At 38.8% G+C, this 22,394-nt stretch overlaps 2 protein-coding genes across 2 annotated transcripts; both read right to left on the bottom strand.

Annotated features, from left to right (window-relative positions):
- Positions 1–708: 708 nt before the first annotated feature.
- LOC148100700 (uncharacterized) lies at positions 709–12,819 on the bottom strand. Its single transcript, XM_087848499.1, has 5 exons — positions 12,355–12,819; positions 12,111–12,273; positions 2,691–2,785; positions 1,463–1,622; positions 709–1,356 (listed from the first exon to the last, which is right to left on the bottom strand). The coding sequence occupies exons 2-5, from the start codon at positions 12,235–12,237 to the stop codon at positions 1,193–1,195; spliced, it is 546 nt and encodes a 181-aa protein (XP_087704625.1). The 5' UTR covers positions 12,238–12,273; positions 12,355–12,819; the 3' UTR covers positions 709–1,192.
- A 1,897-nt stretch (positions 12,820–14,716) lies between these two features.
- LOC118454999 (interleukin-21 receptor-like) lies at positions 14,717–20,495 on the bottom strand. Its single transcript, XM_087847844.1, has 8 exons — positions 20,381–20,495; positions 18,106–18,244; positions 17,836–17,993; positions 17,543–17,694; positions 17,290–17,449; positions 16,644–16,740; positions 16,477–16,561; positions 14,717–15,253 (listed from the first exon to the last, which is right to left on the bottom strand). Exons 1-8 carry the CDS (start codon positions 20,493–20,495, stop codon positions 14,717–14,719), a joined length of 1,443 nt encoding a protein of 480 aa, XP_087703970.1.
- Positions 20,496–22,394: the final 1,899 nt, after the last annotated feature.

Raw genomic sequence — 22,394 nt, 5'->3', positions numbered from 1 at the left:
GAGTGTCCTGCGTAGCAGCAATCTCTGACATTTTCCGATGATGGATGAAGCCAAATCTCCCAGACAAAATCTGCACAAGCATGGGCGAACGTGCAAAACTCTGTGAGCCAGCATCATGCTCTACTGATGCTTTTCAGTGGCTGGGACAAGCAGACTCCTCAGAGCTGAAAATTCCTGTCCAATGTGAGGGAGCTTCAAAGCTTCTACCTGGAAACTCTGCAAGTGTGGGGTGAATTAATTTTCATTTTTAATTTGATAATATGGGCTTAATGGATGTAGACTGACTGGCACTTGGATCATTTTAAAAGAAGACAGTGTGCAAGATTTAGGATTCTATTAGCAGAAATGGAATATAGTGATAATAATTCTGCAGTGTTTTCAGTTATGTCAGCTGTCACATTAAACATAATTGAAAATACTGGTGAGCTTCTTTTTGTTGTAAGCTGATAATGAGCCTTTCACATCTGCATAGTGAGCACAATCTCTCCCATCGAGAACACCAGGATGGCACAAGTGGAAACTTATAAACAGTCACCAGATAATCTACCACATGCTTGGGTTGTTGTAATTCACAAATCCACCGCTAGATGTCACTAGTTTCCACACAGTGCACATTTGAAACCAAGTGCAAAAGGAGAAGTCGTTTTTATGAAGAAAATATAAGCAACTAGCAAATAATGTAGAAAAATTAACAACAAAGATGTCATTTTATTGATATCACCACTTTAGTGCGTTTCCTGGCTGGGACTGACAAGCTCACACATGACATAAACAGACAGCATCCTTAAACGTCCCAAACAATAAATGTTTTAATAGTGATGACTACAAGATCTACCTGCATGAAATTAATAATCTTTAGAGTAAAATGAATAAATATGATTATGATTATAGGAAATGGCATTATAAACTGATGCTGAGATATGATTAAAATGCATAGTAGTGTAATGCATGATGAACTCAAACTACAATGGCTATAACAGTAAAAGTGCAAGCATTTTTTAAATAATATTTTAAAAAGTAACTGTTTGTGTTTCTGGTTGTGTCCATCAGGTCCTAACTTACATGTAGCATCACATGACAAACAAACACGACATGATGAATCCTTGTGAGCATTCATTGGAGGGATAGTATTTTTCTTTTCATGCTGTAGATGTAAGAGTCACAATAACATGTGCTGCAGATGCATTTTGTGCTACTCTACACAGTAGTTCCCCATGCTGGTCGCTTCCTTTCCCTTTTCCTGTCTTCTTTTTCTTCCTCCATCTCGGTTTCCTGCCAGCTGCAGCCATCGCTTTATATACCTCTCTATCTCCTCGTCCACGGCATCCTTACAGAACGAGTTCTGCCTGACTGCGTCTGCAGGGGTAAAAGGGGAGCAAAGTGAACACATGAAAGTAAGTAAAGGCTTTAACTGTTTAAAATACACCATATTTTCTTATGTGTCCTGCAGAAGCACACTCACTGAGGATAACTCTCTTGATGGTGAGGTTCTCTATTTTGTGCTTGTTATTTCTTCCCCTCCAGTTGATGTTTTTGGCCAAAGTGTTAGTAAAAAGCTTTGTCATTGTCCTCCACACACTGTGTTTGTTGGACAAACCTCCAGACAGGTCGAAGTAAGAGATCTGCACAGAAAGAATGACGTGCACATTAACTCATTAGTATATACGCCATGTGGCATTCCCCCTCCCCAAAAAACTATATATAATAATTGCTATAAATAACAAACTTTGGTCCTACATGGTTCATATCAACCAGGAAAGAATACGACAAAAAATGACAAAACTAATACTACTCCATATCAACACACCATTGCAAATACATCTAACAGCTGCTTACATTTGCAGAAGTACATAAATCGCTAAACTGTTATTACAATTAAAGATAAATGTTTATTGGTAAAAATTCAGTTTATTTTGACAAAGACCCAGAATGCAGGACCACAGGAAGAAAGAGTCTCACAGTAATTAATCAATCAATCAATCAATCAATCAAAGCTTTATTTGCCACATGCAGGTTGCCCTGCAGTGAAATGGGACCCCCCCCGACCTTACAGACACAACACAGACATTACATGGGGATACAAGTCGGAGATTGGTAGCGTTACAGAAAAACACTGAAATATACACTACAATGGGAAAGTACAAGAGGAAAAAAAGAGACCTCTACTCATGCTGTGCTTCCATGGTAGGACAGCATGAGAACAGGAAACAAAAAAACTCCTCTGCACAAAAAGCACATAAATGTCCACAGCACAACTCTGTGAAAGACATGACAAGCCACAGGATTGGGTGGGGGGGTGTGAGGAGTAATATGAAGCGAACACAGCAGCCGCCCTAATTACAACTCCCTCCCCTCCTTGTGGCACAGTCCTCCTTATTTGTATTAAAGTTACATCATCTTCAGTTTGACCCGCCAAGCAGAAAGTCAAGATGAGAATCAACCAGTCGTCAGACTTCACCAAGCAAAATGCTAAAGTACCAAAAAACAGCACTGGCATATAAGAGCGAAGGACAACTACAAAAACAACTGAGGAGTAAATATAATTTATAAGGTGGCCCAAATTATCATGTTTTCTAAATTTATCAGTAAACCTTATAAAGAGAAAACATTTCCCAGTCATGACATGCAAATGTTAGTGAAAACTGACACAAGTTAAAACTGATAAAATTCCAACATCTGATGATACTTACCATTTTCTTCTTCAGCTGTGGCTCAGCGCAGAGTCTGTGATCCGAGGTTCTTAAATCCTGTACCGACTGCAGCGGCAGAGGAAGCGTCTCAGCATCTGGAGGTTCACACAGCAGATGGATTTTGTGACCGCAGTATTTTTAGAACAGTGCTGTTTTGCTTTTTGATAGTTTCCAGTGAAACGAGAACCTCTAAAAGTATTGCTTAAAAAAGAGATACATAATCACTTGTGTTGTCAGATACCAGAAAGCCTTTTATGTGCTATTCTTAGACTGACTGGAGCTGCATCTACCAAAGTACTGCGTATTTGTAAATGTTCCTTCCTGTTTGGCTGCAGTTTCATTAAGCTGTGACTGACAGGTAGCAGCAGCCTTATATTTGGTTGGTTGGTTATGGAGAAAGAAGATAATTATGTGTGAATTATGTGGAACAATAGTCCAGTCATGAAGGTAGCAGTCTGACCTCCCTCTGCCTATCTGTCACTTCAGCTCCTGTAGCAGAATGCACAGACAAAAGATGCACGTCCTGATATACTAAGCTGGGCAAATTCACACAACACTGATAAGGCAAGAGAGCAAGCAATGCATTAAACAAAGGAAACCAAACTAAAGACTCAGGAAGAGGAATTAGTGAAGAGCTACAGGGCACAGCCAAAGCTAAGGCACTGCACTCAGAGCTTTGAACCATCCTGCCGTGGGAAACGTGACATTGCAGCTCTTTAGTAAATATTGACAGTAGATTTTCAACAGCCAAAGAGGGTTTTGTTCTGGTGCAGACTGTTTGTAAATGTGCCCCATAATCCATTCAGTCTGTCCTGGATCTGTCTCCTTTCAGCAGGACTTGCCTGAAATAACTTACACCTTAGCAGATGCCCAGACCATCTCAAACGGAGCAGCAGCTGTACTCTAAGAGGGGTTTGAGTGTCAGGGTGATCCAAAGAGCTCCACTCTCTGAGGGAGTTTGAGGATGGCAGGGGCTCTCGAGGCAAACTGGTCCTGTTTGAGGGGTCAGAGCAACTGCATGAAGGTAAGAACCAGCAGCCATGGGTCCACCCTGTTGTGAGCAGTGGAGGTCCACTGCTTTGTGTTCAAAGGAAGAAGGCCTTTGGGGTCCAACTTCTGGATGCCTGAAAATTAAAATGAAACCTGATGTTACAGTAACGCTGTAAGAACAGAACCACAGATTATCTCAACAATTTTAATCCATTATGATTTTAAAATACAGAATAATGATGCAAAAATATAATATAAACTGTTATGGTCACACATGGGTTGTGGAGCTGACATAGGGACGTACAGGATATACAGACTGTAATCTGAACCAGCAGTTACATTTAGTCATATCTAGAGAGGATCTAGAGGTTGTGATCTTTAGTAATAAATGTTATTCACTAGGTAAAATAAGTAAAACAATTAAAAAAAAAAAAAATAACCACTTTACATTCAAAATATGCTTGTTTTTGTTTTTTACATTTCATTTTTATTCCACTTTTTTTTTAAAACAGCATTAAACTTTTTAAAAAGTTACCAAAAAATTATAAAAAAAGGAGGAATAAAAAGCAAATAAATTAAACAGAGACAACAAACTGTGGACAACAGAATATATGCATGTTCTAGAAAACCTAAAAACATAAGACATGACAAACTCATGGTTAAACACAGTAACCATACGATTACTATTATTATTATTACTTCTGAATGAAATTAGCACACATCCTTGAGTCACTTTTGCTTGGTGTATTCTGAGTGCAAAGGCAGGAAGTACAGTAACCACCTTTTCAGAAGAGGAAGAGGAAGCAAACCAAACCTACTCACACTTCTTAGAAAAACTTTAGACCAAGTTCAGGAGTTTCAGTCTTTCAGACCCCTGTGAGAAAAATCAAACTGAAACAAACAGTCATAAAGAATTTGCTACTGCACTGAATCCTGATCATCGAAAATGTAGAAAACAACAATAGCGATATACATTATACAGCTTTATTTAAGGAATGGCTTATCCAAACTCTCCCGAGGAGGTGAGAATCATGTCCGAGTGCCAAGCAAAGGTTTTACAGAAAGGAAACACAAAGAGTCTTCATGGTTTCACAGTGAATACAAACTTACCTTTCACCCTCAACAAGACCAACATTTTTTTTACTGAGAAAACTCATGGTAATAAAAATTTTTAGAACTAAAAATATAACAACAGCACACAGAATACAGCCAAGATTATAAATGACACAACTCGTGTGGGCGTGTCCTGCTGTCTCGCCTGCCTTAGGTGATGCCTTTTTGTACAGCTGACTAATCAGCAATTAAGAGTACTTAATTGAAAAAGGTGCGCTCTAGTGAGCTGTGCGTTTGTGTGGTGGCTGTTTGCTCTGTGGAGAGGAGTCCGTTTTAGTTACTAACCCTTTTTAGCTTCTCAGTTTAATGACCAACTCCTGGGTTTTGTTTTCCTTCTTTAACAGGTGATAGTGGATTGTCTATCTCTTTTAGGTTAATTACTAATAAAAACATTACTAAAACCCTTTAATTGAACCATTTTGTTACTTTCCCTTATCCCCAGTCCTTTAAGGGTGGAACGTAACCCACTTTCTTAAAAATGACTTCTTGACAACCATCATTCTACTGATGAGGCTTTAGTGAACAGCAGATGGATCATCCAAAGGGTCAGATGGATCTTTCAGGTTCTGTGTCAGATATTTGCTGGATTGTTTCCTAGATAGTGTTTTAGACAAGCCCTTTTCTTTTGTTCTCCACTTGTCCAAGGACACGACGGACACAATGCTGAGATTAGCAGCTCTGTTGAAATCCATTGTTGATGCCAAAATATTATTTTATGCCTGTTATACTGTATTATCTTTGCCATTTTTCATAGATCTCTGCTAAGCTGTCTGTTACGTGATGACAAACATTCCTTTGAAAATGTATTGGTATAGGAACTGAGCTTAAAATGAGTAAAAAACAAACAAACCCAAAAAACAAACAGCCAATGTCAAAAGGAAAAACTTGGAAAGACCTTCAAAACACCTGGAGATCCATCACTCAAGATCACTTTATGACCATCACAAGGAAGCCCGACTTACTGGAAACAAAGGATAAAGAAATGAGGGGTGACTCGAGACTTTTGTACAGTGCAGTATTTTTTGATTATTCAGTGCTCAAAATAATCCTTATTTATTTTATACTGGGCTCTAGAGTATCTGTGAATGGTCGTCATGGCCATTGATCAGTGGGCCTTGATCAGTGCTCATGAGAATCTCCATAATTATGATGAAGGAAGTGACCTCCCAGCCCAATGTTCCTTCAGTGGCGCTGGTTTCAGTCATTATGCGAATGTACAGTTTATAAGATTGGGGAAAGCTGCAGTCAGCTGAGACTGTCACTTGGATGAGTAGTGTGATGCCTGAGCTTTTAGTTCACAGGTTTAAATTACACACATGTTAGCCTCATGACTTTAAACGTTGTCTTTAATATAAGCTAACTCTATGATAACAGACCAACTTAGCAGATGCACTTTGTGGCTGTAGCAGAGTATGTCTTTGATATGTGTTATAACACTATTATAATCAGTGTTGGGAAGGTTACTTTTAAAATGTATTCCACTACAGATTACAGAATACATGTCCCAAAATGTATTCTGTAACGTATTCTGTTACGTTACTCAATGAGAGTAACGTATTCTGAATACTTTGGATTACTTAATATATTATCATGCTGTTTACAACTACATGAATGTACTATTGCTGTGATTTATTACTGTTACTGAAGGTCCGCGGCTCCGAACCGTAGTAAAGGGACCTCTGGCTAATACGGTGGGTTCTGTGTCGGGCTAGTAGCCGAAAACTAGCTTTACTTTGTTGTCTGGGTCAACTTTGCTAGCGAGAGACAGAGAGAGGCGTTGAAAGGCTGCTCCAACAGAACTTATTGTTTCGGAGGAAAACACGAACACAGCGTACAGTCGAGTCTTAATAGCTTACTTACAACTGGGCTCGTCAGGGACTCTTCTTGGCTGCAGTGTTATTATTATATTTACATGCTTCCAGCTCCCGTTTTTGCTCGGTGACAGCTCGTACTTTTCCTTTTTCTCCCTCCTTGCGCTCACAGACACATAACGGGTATGGCAGTCCATTCTTCCTGTAGCACGGACTACACTGCCCATGATGCTACATTCTCTAGAGCTATACCTGTAGCATTCTGCCTGTTAGCTTAGCACAACAACAACAACAAAAAAGGCGCTCTGTAACCATGGCAACCGTAACGCTGCCGCCTGGAACAACAGAACGTAGCTGTCAGACAAAACCCAAACAGTCCTGACTCGCCACAATATGAAACAGGGAAGTACCGCCGTGTAATCCATTTATTTCAACAAAGTAACTGTATTCTAAATACCACCTTTTTAAACGGTAACTGTAACGGAATACAGTTACTCATATTTTGTATTTTAAATACGTAACGGCAGTACATGTATTCCGTTACTCCCCAACACTGATTATAATTAAACTTAACAGGATAAAAAAAAACTTTATGTCTGAACACAAGAGTTTAAACGTTTCAATATTTAATTGTGTTTTTCAATTGAAGTTACAGTCATTTCAAAAGTATTCAGATCCATCTATCTCTTAAAGGGATATAAATTCTTTATTTTTCCCATCAGTAGTGCCAAAACCTGCATCACCAGTGAAGCATAGTAGTGGTATCATGATTTATTTCTTAACAGTAAGCACAGATCTCTGGTTGTGTTGGTGTTGTAACCACCAGAGATCTGTGCTTTGATGATGTCTTTTTAATTTTTGGTTGAATTTACTTAACCAGAATTTAACCAGAACGTGACCTGTGACCTTTAAAGCCACCTGCAAAACATTTCTAAAAACACGTGTTCACTTTGTCACTAAAACCAAAACAGAAAAATATATTTTTTTAAAAGTACAGGGGTCTGAATTCTTTCTTAAGGGAAAGTAACTTGGTGGTTTTCTAAGTCGCGACTGTGATAACATCTTCTGTGAACTAGCTGGTTTCAAAGCTAATTATGAATCAAATACTTATAATTTATAAAAGGCATCTTGATAAAGAGGTTTTCAAGCTACATCTTTCTGACTCAGCAAATGTCAAAAGGGTAGAATAAATTTTGTTGGGTAAGTAAGCGGGCACACCATCGTTCTTTTTCAAGTATTCAAGCTAGAAAGGCAGTAGGCAGGATAGACCGATTGTTAGCAACAGTGACTTATTCATCGAAGTGATGAAGAAAAATACTCAATATTCAGAGACGATAAAGAGAAAATCCTGACGAAAACTCAAATAAATGAAGATTGTGCGCCGGGCTGTAGAAAGAAGGCTGTAAAGATATGTCATTAGCATCACTGGGAAAAGAAAGGATGTATTTGTCAGTGACAGGCTTCTCCATGATCACTGTTTTAATGACATAACACATCACTGAAATGAAAGATTTGAAGGACTTCAAGGAATGCAGGAAAAAAGACTATTTTTAGATACTTGTATTGACAATCTAATACCTGAAATGCAAAAATAACACACTAAGATTACATTAAAGACTACTCATTCTGTGGTGGTGCTTGTAGTTCTGGCTGATAGTTAAAAAAAATAAACAAGTAACTGAATTAAAAATGTATATTTTGTGCATTATGTTTATAATTTAAATGTCTTTGTTACCCCTGTTTTACGATCATGTGGTGACTTAATTCCTCAAGCTACATTTCTAGAGGTTTGGACTTAAAGATGATGTATTTCACAGGCTGATTTTACAGTGACAGCCATCAACAGTGTCAGATATATAAGCTTTAAACAAACCGAGTTGTTTGAAACTGAGCTATGTTAAAAAGAAATAAATCCTACGGCTTTAATTTTGGCTTCTTTACCACAGCTAGAAAAGCAAACTGATAATTCTGTTTAAAACTGTGCCCATAGATGTGAGGACCATCGTTATATGGCACTGCAAGAGAAATTTATAATAAACACAAACACATTCATTTTAGTATATTCTTGGTACCAGAGGTTATTTCCACGAAAGCAATCGGCACTCATTTCTGTGAAGTTTTTTGCATAAATGTGCACCAGTCTCTGAGGATTTTCTTCCTGCTGTTTAAATCCTCCTGCAACATTTTAATGAAATTTACATTGTTAACGAAGCCAGCCCAAAAGAATGTTCCTTACAGTGTCATGATATGTTTCATATATTTTAGACATGTTATTAGCTCTTGATCTAAGAAATGCCCCCACACTTTTTTACCCCCAGTACCTTAAAGTGGCAGTAAAGCCTAGATGCACATTATTTAAATTAGACAGTGTCACCTAATCTGGAACTAATGACTCCAATTTAAATCTAGAAGTGTACTTGTGTTTTCCTTCTGACTGATGTGCTGTTTATGTATTTAAAGTGATCAAAGAATGTCGTAAAATTATGTTTCAAATATCTTTTATTAGGAGCAAGTATCATGGTTGTTACAAATTGATAGAACTTATGCCCCTTTTTTTTCTCTAAGCTTACAAAACAGACAAATAAACAACATCAAAAGAAAGAAAGAAAGAAAGAAAAAACACCCACTATGGGCCCCAGTCCCCCGACTGCCAGAAAAAAAGAAAGTTTATATTTTCCCAAGGTATGCAAGTAAAGGATGCCAGATTAATTCAAAGTCTTTTACATTATCATTCATGGTATATAAAAAATGTCGTAAAATTAAATGCCATTAATAATGGGTACAGTTATGAGGATGAAATGTTTATCTAAATACATTAAAAAAATCTTTTTTCAACAGCGCTGTCGTTTGTGCTAAAACCTCTGTTGGCAGGTCGCACTCAAAGCCTCCACCTAGACGCACAGCGCTGTCTGTGCTTCAGCATCGACGCGATGAATCATTCAAATGAAGAAGCCACTTTCAGTACTTCCCTCAAAAGTTTCATAATGTTACTCGAAAGCAGTTTTCACACATTCACTGCAGCCGTAAAGTCTTCTAAACATTACCTGAAGCGAGATCGTGAATACCCAGTGCGGTCGAATCGGATATTAGCCGATTTTAACCTCCAAGATCCCTGCTGAGCTCCCTCCCAGCACACTGGGAACGCTCCCTGGCCTAAACCATGCACAGTGATTCCAGTACTGCGAAGTGTTTGTCTGAGCAGACTATTTCCTCCTTTCTGCTACGTGTGAGATAAGACAATTCTAGAAAAACAGTTCAGCTGTTGCTTCGTTAGGTGAAACACTGGAGACTGCTGCTCACTTAAGTCATGTTTCGTTTCCCTTTCTTTCCACTTCCCTGTTTTCCTAGCATTCAGGATATCTGTCACGATGCTCTTTTTTAGCTTCATGATAATTTTTGTATAAAATGAGTACTGCATACATTAAGTTCTCATTTTTATTCTTCAGCCTCCACCTCACCGCATCCTCTTCTGCCACACCAACCCGCTCAGTGGCGGTCCTAGCCTGTTTGGCGCCCCAGGCGAACACTCCCTCTCATTGCTGCTTCACCCTAACATCTGTCTCCCTGTCTCATTCACACACATGAATTCTGTCATGCTTCTGCTGGCTTTCATTCCTCTTCTCCTCAGTGCATACCTCCACCTCTTCTCTAATCTGACTACAGACCTGAAAACCTGATGTAATCCCACCTCCCCTTGAATCCATCTGTCACTTCTGCTGCACAGCTGTCCTTCTTGCCGTCCTCATACATTCAATTCAATTCAATTTTATTTATATAGCGCCAAATCACAACAAAAGTCGCCTCAAGGCGCTTCATAGATACAGAGAAAAACCCAACAATCATATGACCCCCTATGAGCAGCGCTTTGGCGACAGTGGGAAGGAAAAGCTCCCTTTTAACAGGAAGAAACCTCCGGCAGAACCAGGCTCAGGGAGGGGCGGGGCCATCTGCTGCGACCGGTTGGGGTGAGAGAAGGAAGACAGGATAAAAGACATGCTGTGGTTAATAACAGATATGATTCAATGCAGAGAAGTCTATTAATACATACTGAGTGAGAAAGGTGACTGGAAAGGAAAAATTCAATGCATCATGGGAATCCCCCGGCAGCCTACGTCTACTGCAGCATAACTAAGGGAGGATTCAGGGTCACCTGGTCCAGCCCTAACTATATGCTTTAGCAAAAAGGAAAGTTTGAAGCCTAATCTTAAAAGTAGAGATAGTGTCTGTCTCCCGAATCCAAACTGGAAGCTGGTTCCACAGAAGAGGGGCCTGAAAACTGAAGGCTCTGCCTCCCATTCTACTTTTAAATACTCTAGGAACAACAAGTAGGCCTGCAGAGCGGGAGCGAAGTGCTCTAATAGGGTGATATGGTACTACAAGGTCATTAAGATAAGATGGGGCCTGATTATTTAAGACCTTGTATGTGAGGAGCAGGATTTTGAATTCTGGATTTAACAGGAAGCCAAAACAGGAGAAATCTGCTCTCTCTTTCTAGTCCCTGTCAGGACTCTTGCTGCAGCATTTTGGATTAGCTGAAGGCTTTTCAGGGAGTTTTTTGGACATCCTGATAATACATAACCTGCACCACATCCACAACGACACAGTGCATCTACACTTCTCCATCAACGAAGGAAAAATGCTCTCTCTTGGCATGAAACTACTATATAAATATATATATATTTTTTAAAAAAAAGCATAATTTAGACTGGCAGCATGGTGGTTAGAACTATTGCCTCACAACAAGAAGATCCTGAGTTCAATTCCACCATCATGCCAATGTCTTTCTGTGTGGAGTTTGCATGTTCTCCACGTGCTTGTGTGGGTTCTCTCCAGGTATTCTGGCTTCCTCCCACAGTCCAAAGACATGCAGTTAGTGAGGTTAGGTTAACTGGTAACTCTAAACTGCCCATAGGTGCGAATGGTTGTCTGTCTCTAAGTGTTAGCCCTATGGCTGACTGGCAACCTGTGCAAACTGAAGACAGCTTGTATAGGCTCCTGCAACCCTGACAAGGATAAGTGGAAGAGAATAAATGAATGGATAATTTTAGACTTGCAGATTTTCTCTAGGGTTCTTTGGGCAGTAATTGTGTAGTGAAAATCGTGATAAGTTCTAGTGTGTTTGGAGGTCCTTCCTCGTACTGATTAAAGACTGGCATGAAAACTGCAGTATCAGTAAATCAGTCTCAGCTCACTGTTTTGCCCCAGGTTCTTCATGGGTAAATCTATGCACACTTTGCCAACCACAAGCGACTGAAACCTGTAGTTGTGTAGGAGGGAAGCTAAATTGCCTGTTACCACCTCGTTCGTTTTAAAACCTGACTTTATTCTCAGGCGTCTGTCCACGAGTCACGTTTCTCACGTAATGTATTTCTACTGTAACGGCCTTATCTGGGGGTTTTACTTTGCAAACACGCATGAGAAGCATCGTTCTGCCTAGTCAGTGTTATTACTCACTCAGCCCCAGCTTACCTTTTTCTTGACAAATGTTACTGGGCTCGATGCTTACCCTCCCTGCTGGTCCAGCAAACTGGCCTCACACACCTGCAATCAATGATAGCCACTGGGGTCCTGTTTAACAGGTGAGGGCTCACCAGAGTGGGCGTGTTGACGGGGAAAAGGCGCCACTGTGTCATGGCATTTGGGGGAAATTTGTGCAGGAGCAGCTGCACCTACATGTGATGAACAGATAGATGAATAGAAAAATGAGTGGGTGGATTCCATCTAATTCAATATCGACTCATTGTACTTACCACCAGGCTTGACTCAGTGGTTGTTCGGCTGTTTTTAGCGCTGCTGACAGAGCAGGAAAGTTCATCCTGCCGCACTCTGCCCACCTAAAGCCGCAGCACCTTCAGCTCACTTTTACTTTTGTCTGACTTGGACCCCAGCTTTTTTTTTTTATGTCTTTGTCCCTTTCGGCCACCATCCTCTGGTGCTCCCGCACCCTGCTGTTTCAGGTGCCGCAGATAACGTGGGTCACAGTGTTTACAGCCGCGGCTTCCTCTTCGGCCAAATATGGTGTACAACCGCAGAAGTCGGGCTTGTTATTTCCCGAAGTTACTCACACGACGAGCCGCCAACAGATGACAGCAGCACCGGGGGAAAGGAAAGTATCTACAGCCACAGTCTGGTGTTGAAATTCTTAGAGAGGCCAGAAATACGATATAAAGCTTGGTTCAGTTAAACCTCCGCATTTAAATCACCCCGTTCTGCCGAATGACGTCTTCTTCGGTGGTGTTTGAACGTCTGCTCGGCCGCAGCCGCCGAAGGAGTCACAGGGAACTGTAGTTTTCAGTTTAAATCTTTAACACACTCGCACAACATCAGTGAATGATGGTAGAAATATAATTTCAGGATGGGAAAAAAATCAAAACCTTATTTTTGACTAAAGTCAATTTGATGGTGATTCTACAAATGGATTGTATATGCCCTCATCAAAGTTGTAATAGTTAATTAAAGCTGAGGTGAAAATTAAAACTAGATGTGAATAATATTTTAGTTTATTAAAAAATACAATTAAAAAGCTAAAACATTAAAACTACCTTCACTTAATTTCAAAAGCTAGACTTTTCTTTATTGTAATAGCTACAGATTTTCCTAAATCTTACCTCTGACATATATTCTCCATACGATAATGATTAAGAAGACTAAAACTGAACTAACTAAAACTAAATATTCTCAAACAAATAACTTAACTGAAACAAGAAAATCCACTCTGGAAACAAACTGAAACAAACGTGATTTAAAAACAAAAGTTAAAACAAACATAAAATACACTAAAACTAATAATTCTGCCCCTAGATGGTCTGCAAGTGCGATCATTGTTTCTAGAAGGACTTTTTTGGTACATATGTGTGGCTGCCCAAGCTACATACTAATTAGAGACGAGAAATCTATCAGTACTATGGGGGACTCTGGAGGCTCTGTTATGCTGTGAGTGGGAACTTTGCTGGCATTATTTGGGGCCACTTATCCCATTAAATGGTAGAAATAACTGAAAATCAATAGAAAGTTGTTCTGAATGATCTCATTTTGGTGCGAAAACCTGGAGAAATTTGTCACCGTGTGCTGTACGCATGTGTATGAAAAGAGTAACATTTAACATCATTCTTCACCTTAGAAGTGACAGTTAAAGAAACCACCTTTACTTTAGAATCTATTTAATAGCTGTTCAAGTTCACGATAGAAACCACCTTCATAATGTGGGTAGTTTTTTTTTGTCTTTTTCCAAATGCTTCCAAGATGTACCAAATGTAGTAACATGTTGCAGCTACTAAAAGGAACAAAACCTGAATGTGTGCTGAATAAAATGACAAAGCAATTTCCATGGCTGTTACAAAGCATCCCAGTCCACCATGGTGACTGTCATCTGCAGGCTAAAAGACCCACAGCAACAGCACTGGTTATGTTGACTGGAGAAATAAATAGTGAAACTTTCGTATCGAGGTTACACTTTATTGTTCCCTTAGGAAAATTTCAAAACAATTGTTTTCACTGAATATTTGCATCACCTGCACAACAACTTGGAGGTGGATAATGATCCAGGAAAGATCCAAACACATCTCTCACAAGTCAGTAAAACAAGAACAAAGTTACTGATTTAAGCACAGATATGGATCTTTATCTCTTTTATTGTCGATTTCTTAGTAAAAGCTAAATGCAAAGTATAAACATATTGTAAATAAGGTAGATTAAATTGAAAAAACAGAACAAAACACTTTCCCCATACAGCTACAGAAAATCATATCATCCAAAGCTCTGGTGGAATTCACAAATATTCACGTCTTAACATTCTGCAGTCAGAATGCGTCAAGTGTTAACATATGCAAATCAGCCAAAGCAGAAGCCTACTCTATATGTTATATGGTGTTTTTTATGTTTTTGTCATAAAAAATGATAATCACATACATTTGAACAGATATAAATGTATGAAGTTCAAGCACAAACCCGCTGCTATCAAAAACACACAGCAACTTGCAACAAGTGAACTGGCCAGCTTCAAGCCACTTCATGGAGTCTCTCCTGCCATGTGGTCTACAGCCGTGGCTGTCAGTGCCACCACGCTTATGAATTTCTCTGGCTCCAAACAAACCGACAGAACCATTTCCTGCTTTAACTCTCGCGCTTATGCTGGGAATCAGATGAAACTTTTCCATTGCTCTCTTTAGACAATAAAACAGGAACAACACCTTCAGCTGTTTTGTTAAGAATGCAGTAATCACTACAGTAACATGGTGCTAGAGTGTCAACAACAGGACTGCTTGGTAAACTGCACTCTGGGCTTTGTGTCACATCCTCAAAGCTGCAGCCAGAGTCAACACAGCTGATCTCCAGGACATCTTCAGGTGGAGAGGAGGCAATCTCTGCCTCCCTGCTCCTCTCCCAGATGGAGCAGGGGAGCTGAGTATAAGAGGTGTTAGTTGGACAGACCATAACTATAGGAGCAGGAGCCATATCCATCCCAGGCAGGCCAACATAGGAGGTCTGGCACTGAGGGAATGCCAGCTGAATCACTGGAGGGTTTAGGAAGGTCTGGGTCTCTTCTGGGTCCTTCGTTTTGGGTTTTGGCACAACAGCCACTCTATCACTTATCATGCCCTCATCGGCTTTGTGCGTTAGTACATTTTTACCTTTCGGTGAAAGCCATTCCTGCAAATTAAACAAAATGAAGATGCATCAGGTGTGACACAGTAGAAAAAAGCACACTTGTGTACTACCTGCACTCTCAGAATATGAAGCACCAATGCAGTATAGATGTTTAATGGTTTGTCACGGTAACATGCTGCCGTTACAAATTTGACTTAGGGTGTTTATTTTTTTACTTGCAGTTTTTACCATCTGTCATTGCAACCATATTTGAGTGGTTCATTTCTGGTCCTATTGACCGGTGAAAGCTTTCTCTCACAGCAGCCAGATACACAGTATCATAAAGTCTAACAACCAACTCAAGGAGAGACATTTGTAGAACCGCTACATGAACAGAAACAGACTTCTTCTCATGCTTGTTTGTTATCATTGGGCCATCCACTCCTGCTCTGACTGAAAGGTTTCATTCTGCTTCTGAGGGGATTGCCGTGAACTCTTCAATTCATATTTCTAGTGCAGAGTTGAGTATTGTGCTTCCATGAACTGTTTTTAGCTGAATCGTGTTAGCAAAAACTGTGTGATTTGCCATAAAACTTGGTATGAATATGTTAGCACAGGACGAATGTTTTAGTGATGCACCGACTTTTTATCTAAAGTCACTTCTTGTAGTTAGAGTTTATTTATCCTTTGAAAGATCTGGAGCTCTGCGTCACACGATTGAGGGTTTGCTTTCGAGCCACTGGGCTTATTTCAGTAAGACTGATGAACTGTCAAAATCCTATTTTGCTGAATGCTTTCTTTTATCACCAGTTACCAGATGGTCAACGTGATAGACAGAACACATCCTTACACTAAACTCAGCATGTTTGCATTTCTAGTTTGACAATATGCTGGTATTCACATTTTTTGCAGCGTCAGAATGTTACTAAAGTGTCACAAACACCATGAACACTGTCTTTGACTGACACATCAAATAAATAAGGATGCCAGAGATGTTCCTGTTGGGGGTAACCAGCAGATTATCTGCCTACCCATGGACCTTGACCAATCCACTGTGAAGTTATCATTACTATGTGATAGATGTGTATAAAGCTTATACACATCTATCATTAATTATGTGGTCTTCTTACATCTCATTTCTAATGTGTCATTTTGCACTGTGCTTCCATTGTGACCCTTATGTTAGGATTCCTGCACTTAATTAATTTTAACAGAAGTTAAAATTAAGCTAAACGTAAGCATGAAAACCAAAAACTCCTTCAGAAATCACTCATGTATCTCCTCACCTGGAGATCACCTTTATGTTGCTGATACAGAGGCTGAAAGAAAGGAGCCGGGGATGGAGTGTGGGACAGAGTTTTTATCTTCATTCTGCCACACAGATACAAAATATGAATAAGAGGCACATTATCCTCATCAGACATGCGATCATTCCAAAGCTTAGATGGATTACCTTGCAGCTGGACTGTAGAATACAAACAGCAGAGCTCCCACAACCAGACACAGTGGGGACAGATATTTGGCCAATAATATTGATGGAGTTTCTGGTTCTGAAATTACACAGAATTATTGACTCACACTACAAAGATGGCAGCAAGTCCATTATCTATCAAGTATCTGTGCTATTGTTTTTGATAAACATTGTTCAGAGAAAACACCTCACAAGACAACAAAAGGCTCCTTCACACGAGCAGCGTCCCGCCTATGTTTGTGATTATGAATAGCATTAAATAAACCTAAAAATCCATTCCTTTATCATTGTCATAAAATTGCTAAAGCAAATGTAGTTGAATTTTACTGTTAGCATATTTTTAGAAAGCTCCAGATAACAGAGGCCTTTTTTTACTTAATTCAATTCAATTCAATTTTATTTATATAGCGCCAAATCACAACAAAAGTCACCTCAAGGCGCTTCATAGATACAGAGAAAAACCGAACAATCATATGACCCCCTATGAGCAGCACTTTGGCGACAGTGGGAAGGAAAAACTCCCTTTTAACAGGAAGAAACCTCCGGCAGAACCAGGCTCAGGGAGGGGCGGGGCCATCTGCTGCGACCGGTTGGGGTGAGAGAAGGAGATGGAAAACGTGTCCTTTACCTTCTTCTGCTTTGTTTTCCCAGCATGTTGGTTGACTCCATTCACTCCAAGTTTTACTATATGTTGGTCTATATCTTGCTTTAATGCAATATTCACTATTTTTCAGGTGCAATTTCCGATTAATAGATTCAAACTTCTTTTGGGGTGGAACCGTAAAAGTCTGTGGAAACGTTTAAAGAAACAATTATTGTTTGATTCTTTTAGAATAAAACACGTTCTTAGTAAATATACTGCACATAACAGTTCATCTTACTTTGTTCTCACTGCTTTCAGGTGTTTGAAGTAATATTTCATACAGGAGGTAACCATCAAGGTATAAATGGTTATCATACTGACTTTTAAATGTAATGTTGAAAGTCTCTGTTGTTTCTTGGACCACAAGCTCAGGCGGCGGTTTCAGCTGAACTGATTAGAAATATCAATCAAATCATATTTAGGTATATCAAAATGTTCGGGTGCATAATATTTTTTCAGACTATCATTAAAAATGAAGCACATTAACATATTAAGACAAAATCAACAACTACAAGTGTAATTCATACTTACTGTGATCTGCTAAAAGAAAATCATTTTCTAAATTGATGCATTGAGATTCATCACAAATGTCAATTTTATAGGAATCATAGTCCGCCCAAAGCTCATTGTTGAATTGACATTCACAGTAGTAACTGTGACTCATCACCACAAGTGGACAAGAAGTGCTTCTGGAGCAAAAACAGAACATGGACATGTTTGTGAATTTAGAAGCAGAAACACACACTTTCAATTCTGTAAGAAGAATCAAGTATTTTATGGATTTATTTAAGAAAAACTTACTCGAGGGGTTTGAAGTTATCCTGGAAATGTAGGCTGTAGTTCTTTTTGTTCTTTCCCAATGGAATAGCAGTGATGTTGTTGAAGACACAAGTAATGTTGTGTCTATAGTCAGTCACACACATCCATGACGGTACATCAGCTAGAACAAGAAAAAGTAGAAGAAAAGAAATATTCAATTATTATTTCACAGTTTCTGGTATTGATTACTTCAATGCTATACTTATGTATGACAAGGTAACAAATAGTAAGTTATGGAATAGTTTAATAATGATTCAGATCTTTTATTTAAGGAAAAGAGAACATTAGAATTAATATAGACATATAACAGTGTGTAAGTGGGCAGGTTTTAGCTGGTAGAGGTGCAGCTATATAAGGTTGAGGATAATCTGAGGAGCTGCGAAACAAATGAAAAAAAAAATTGAAAAGAATTTTATTTTGTTTGACACACTGGATACTCCTATGTTTTTGTGCCTTATACAATTAACCATGTAATCATCTAATCACTGACTCTGGGTGCTCTGTGGTCTCAGTTCTATTGGATTTGACTTCAGCCTTTGACACGGTTGACCATGATATCCTTTTGGCAAGGTTGGAAATGTTCTATCATGGTTTAAATCATATTTCTCTGAGAGGTCGTTCTCTGTCATGATGGGAAAATATTCCTCTTCTTCTGCCCTTTTTCGCCGTGGTGTGCCCCAGGGCTCGGTATTGGGTCCTGTGTTGTTTTCTCTGTACATGCTGCCCTTGGGCTCCATTTTTGAAAAACATAATGTCTCTTTTCACTGCTATGCTGATGACATTCAAATCTACCTCCACCTGACTGGGGATGTTTCATCTTCACTACATCCTCTGTTTGATTGTCTGAGGGATGTCAAAGACTGGTTATCACGTAACTTTCTTACTTTAAATGAAAAGAAGACAGAAATGATCGTTTTTGATAGAAATATGCCTCTGGGACAACTGACTGGCACACTCGGGCCGGTTGCTAACCACCTCACTGATGCTGTTAGGAATCTTGGAGTTTTCATGGATAGTTCCTTCAAACTAGATAAACAGGTTTCTACTGTGGTAAAAACCAGCTTTCACCAACTACGCCTAATTTCTAAGGCTAAACGTTATATACGACGCAAAGATCTGGAGAAACTCATTCATGCTTTCATCACTTCAAGACTGGATTATTGTAATTCTCTCTTCGCCTCCAATCTTCTCTTCTTCAGCGATTGCAGCTGGTCCAAAATGCCGCAGCACGTCTCTTGACCGGCACTAGAAAGTCTGATTCTATCACCCCTGTTCTGGCCAACTTACATTGGCTTCCTATTAAATACCGAATTGATTTTAAAATGTTATTGTTTACTTATAAAATCCTAAACAATATGGCGCCTGACTACCTAGCTGATCATCGGGCCAACTGCTCTTAGTGCAACCTCGGCTGAAGACCAGAAGAGGCCGTGCCTTTGCTGTTGCTGCAACCAGCTTATGGAATACTCTTCCTCTTCATATTCGCGCATCAGATTCCATTCAGTCTTTTAAATCACATCTAAAAACGTATTTGTTTAACCTGGCATTCAAAGCTAATTAGGGTAATTTACATCTGGCTTTGCATTTAGATTATGTAATTATTTTATATTTTATTGATATCTGTAATTTATATTTTATATTGTGATTTTTTTATCTGTATCATGATTTTACTGGAAAGCACTTTGGTGTACTTCGGTCTTTAAAATGTGCTATATAAATAAATTTTGATTGATTGAATTTTAATAATCACCAGTTTAGAGGGTAAATCTCTTTTGCTAGCAGCTCAGTCATCCCATGTGCACACTCCCTTAAAAGGTTCAATCCTTAAGAAGGCACTCTATTTATTTTTTATTTAAAACCTTGATTGGTAAATAACCAGCATATCCAGCTGTCAAATATGTAGCAGAGTAAAAAGTACATCATTTCTCCACAGTAATAGAAATAACAATCAATTTTACTTGATAAACATTAAGCTACTTTCCATATCTAATAATCAAAATATTAATCAAAGCTCAAAAACAACAACATGTGATATGATGATAGATCACATGTGTGACTATTTGACATTTAAACATATCCTCTGAACCTCCTACTGTTACTGACAACTGGAATGTATGACATTGAAAGCTATGCAATTAATCATAGTAGGAAGAAAAGGATGATATGATACAGCCACAAGATGAGATAAACCATAAGCTGCCTTACTAATGACTTCCCATAGCTAAGTGAAAAACATCTCCATACAAAAGAGCAATACCTTCGATCCCGCTGGTCACTGCAAGGATGCCGTAGCACCAAAGCCCAAACAGGAGCTGCCAGCACTTCATGTCTTTTTTAACACAGGTATCGTTCTGTGGATATGAATAACACATATATGTTTAAAGCCTCTTTGAATTTTGCATTACAATGTATCTACTTTGTGAAATTTGTACCATTTCATCTATATTACAATAGATTGGAATTTATCTTTTCCTACACTTGTCATAGAAAAATAACAAATAAAATGCATCAAGTTTATACGTTTTCATAATGAATAAATTCACCAGCTGACATGAGTTCAGTGATATTTTAGTAAATGTGCCATTACCTCAGATCTGTGGTGCCACTGATGTCTCTGACGGTGAATGAGACATAGAGCTGAGGTTTAAACTTATCAATCACATCACAGGAAGTCTTTTTTTTTTTTTTACGTCATTGGGTTTTTTTTCCCCTCTTGCCTTCTTGGTTTGGGCACGTGCTTTTGATTTAGTTTCATTGTACCAATAAAACTGTTCAGTCTCTGAAGATTATCCTGTTCTTTAAAGGTTTTTTTTCTGTGATGCAAAACCTAAAGAGACATTGTTTTATGTCACTTAGGGTTGCATTTTTATTCGCTTTAGTTTCTTTTTTTAAAAATCAACTTTGTCAAAAAAGAAAAAAAAGATAATTATTCTTCCTAAATGCATTTACTTTTCGGTGGTTTTATGGTCTTCCATAATGTAGTGCAAAGTTTACAATTTATGGGGACCCATTATGTCTACAAACACACACAGACACACACAAACTGTTACTAGTACTAAACTATTAGTGCCCACATTAAACATATTCAAATATTGAGCCAAACAAGTCATTTCTGTTTGCTGTAGGTTACAGAATAAGGAACTCCAATGCAGGAAAAAAAAAGAAGCTTTTTATTAAGCTGAAGGATGAGTCCAAAGTCCAAAAACAAAACAAAACAAGTCAAACACTTCAGAGAGCAAACCAGAAAAGATACACAGAACCAACAGCATAAGACGATGGACTGTGCACACACAAAGGGTGATTAAGAAACGGGCACAGACCTCCAGTAAAACTCTGAACAAAGCACAAGAGGAAAATAAATAAACAGGAAAATAACAGCTTAGATAAATGAAACAAGGAATGAAACATGAACGAACCACATCAGAGGCGAAGCAGGAAGATGAGACAGAGAGAACACTGAGGGAAACCATATAGAGGAGCTATAACATACTCAAAGACTCCAAAATAGGGCTGGAGCAGTAAAGTTATGGGCATCCAAAACTCAACATTTACAAAACCATAAATGGGAACTAAAAAACCCAACAAGAATTAAAGCTTCGTGTTAAAGAATGATAATTAAGCACTAGAACAAGTGAAGATCCTGGACGCAGCTCTGAACACAAATAACAATCTGAGAGCTACTGCACTGGTTTGCTTGTGACTTTTGCTGGGTTTCTCACACTTCAGTGAAGCTACCAACCACAAGTTGATTAGAGATAGGCTCGAGAGAATGGCTGTCTCTGAACGGTTTTCCTTATCAAGATTTAAATCTCATTTGGTGTGGAAAATGTTTTGAACATCAACACAGCTGTTTGCAAAAACTGTAAAAACAAGCTTGGCAGTGACTTTAGATTCGTTTTATTCTTATTACAAGGTCATTTAAATGTAGCCTGAGAAATGCTTAGCCACGCAGGACACAATTACTGGGGTTCTTAATGTGCAGTTTTTATTGCCAATGGCAACTGAATAAACAAAAATGTCCTTTGACCTTCACTTTTGTCAAACGGCAGCCAAATGGACTTGTACTGAACATCAACAGTATGAGAGGTAAGTAACAGGATAAACGATAAATAAAAAGAGGCGCCAGTGCGAGGAATAAGGGAAATGAAATAAAATACAAACTCAAAAATACGGCAGTGGCCTCTCTCTGTGCAGAACAAAATACAAAGAGCTAAATCACACAAGGCTCCTTTAAAAAATGTAAAATCTCAGTTTACTTGCAATACCGGAAC

Source organism: Neolamprologus brichardi, chromosome 11 (assembly GCF_056152115.1).
Source record: "Neolamprologus brichardi isolate AB-2024 chromosome 11, ASM5615211v1, whole genome shotgun sequence".
NCBI lineage: Eukaryota > Metazoa > Chordata > Actinopteri > Cichliformes > Cichlidae > Neolamprologus > Neolamprologus brichardi.
This window is presented reverse-complemented; position numbering and strand designations above follow the sequence as displayed.

What these genes read in the sequence shown, in the direction of transcription:
- LOC148100700 (XM_087848499.1), bottom strand. Translation starts at nt 12,237, where the DNA reads ATGACACAGTGGCGCCTTTTCCCCGTCAACACGCCCACTCTGGTGAGC. An exon ending in TTGCTGGACCAGCAGGGAGG is followed by an intron (nt 2,786 to 12,110) that starts GTAAGCATCGAG and finishes GTGAACCTCCAG; the next exon opens with ATGCTGAGACGCTTCCTCTG. An exon ending in CATCAAGAGAGTTATCCTCA is followed by an intron (nt 1,357 to 1,462) that starts GTGAGTGTGCTT and finishes TTACCCCTGCAG; the next exon opens with ACGCAGTCAGGCAGAACTCG.
- LOC118454999 (XM_087847844.1), bottom strand. Translation starts at nt 20,495, where the DNA reads ATGTGTTATTCATATCCACAGAACGATACCTGTGTTAAAAAAGACATG. An exon ending in AGTGACCAGCGGGATCGAAG is followed by an intron (nt 18,245 to 20,380) that starts GTATTGCTCTTT and finishes TTCTTGTTCTAG; the next exon opens with CTGATGTACCGTCATGGATG. An exon ending in GATAACTTCAAACCCCTCGA is followed by an intron (nt 17,994 to 18,105) that starts GTAAGTTTTTCT and finishes TTTTTGCTCCAG; the next exon opens with AAGCACTTCTTGTCCACTTG.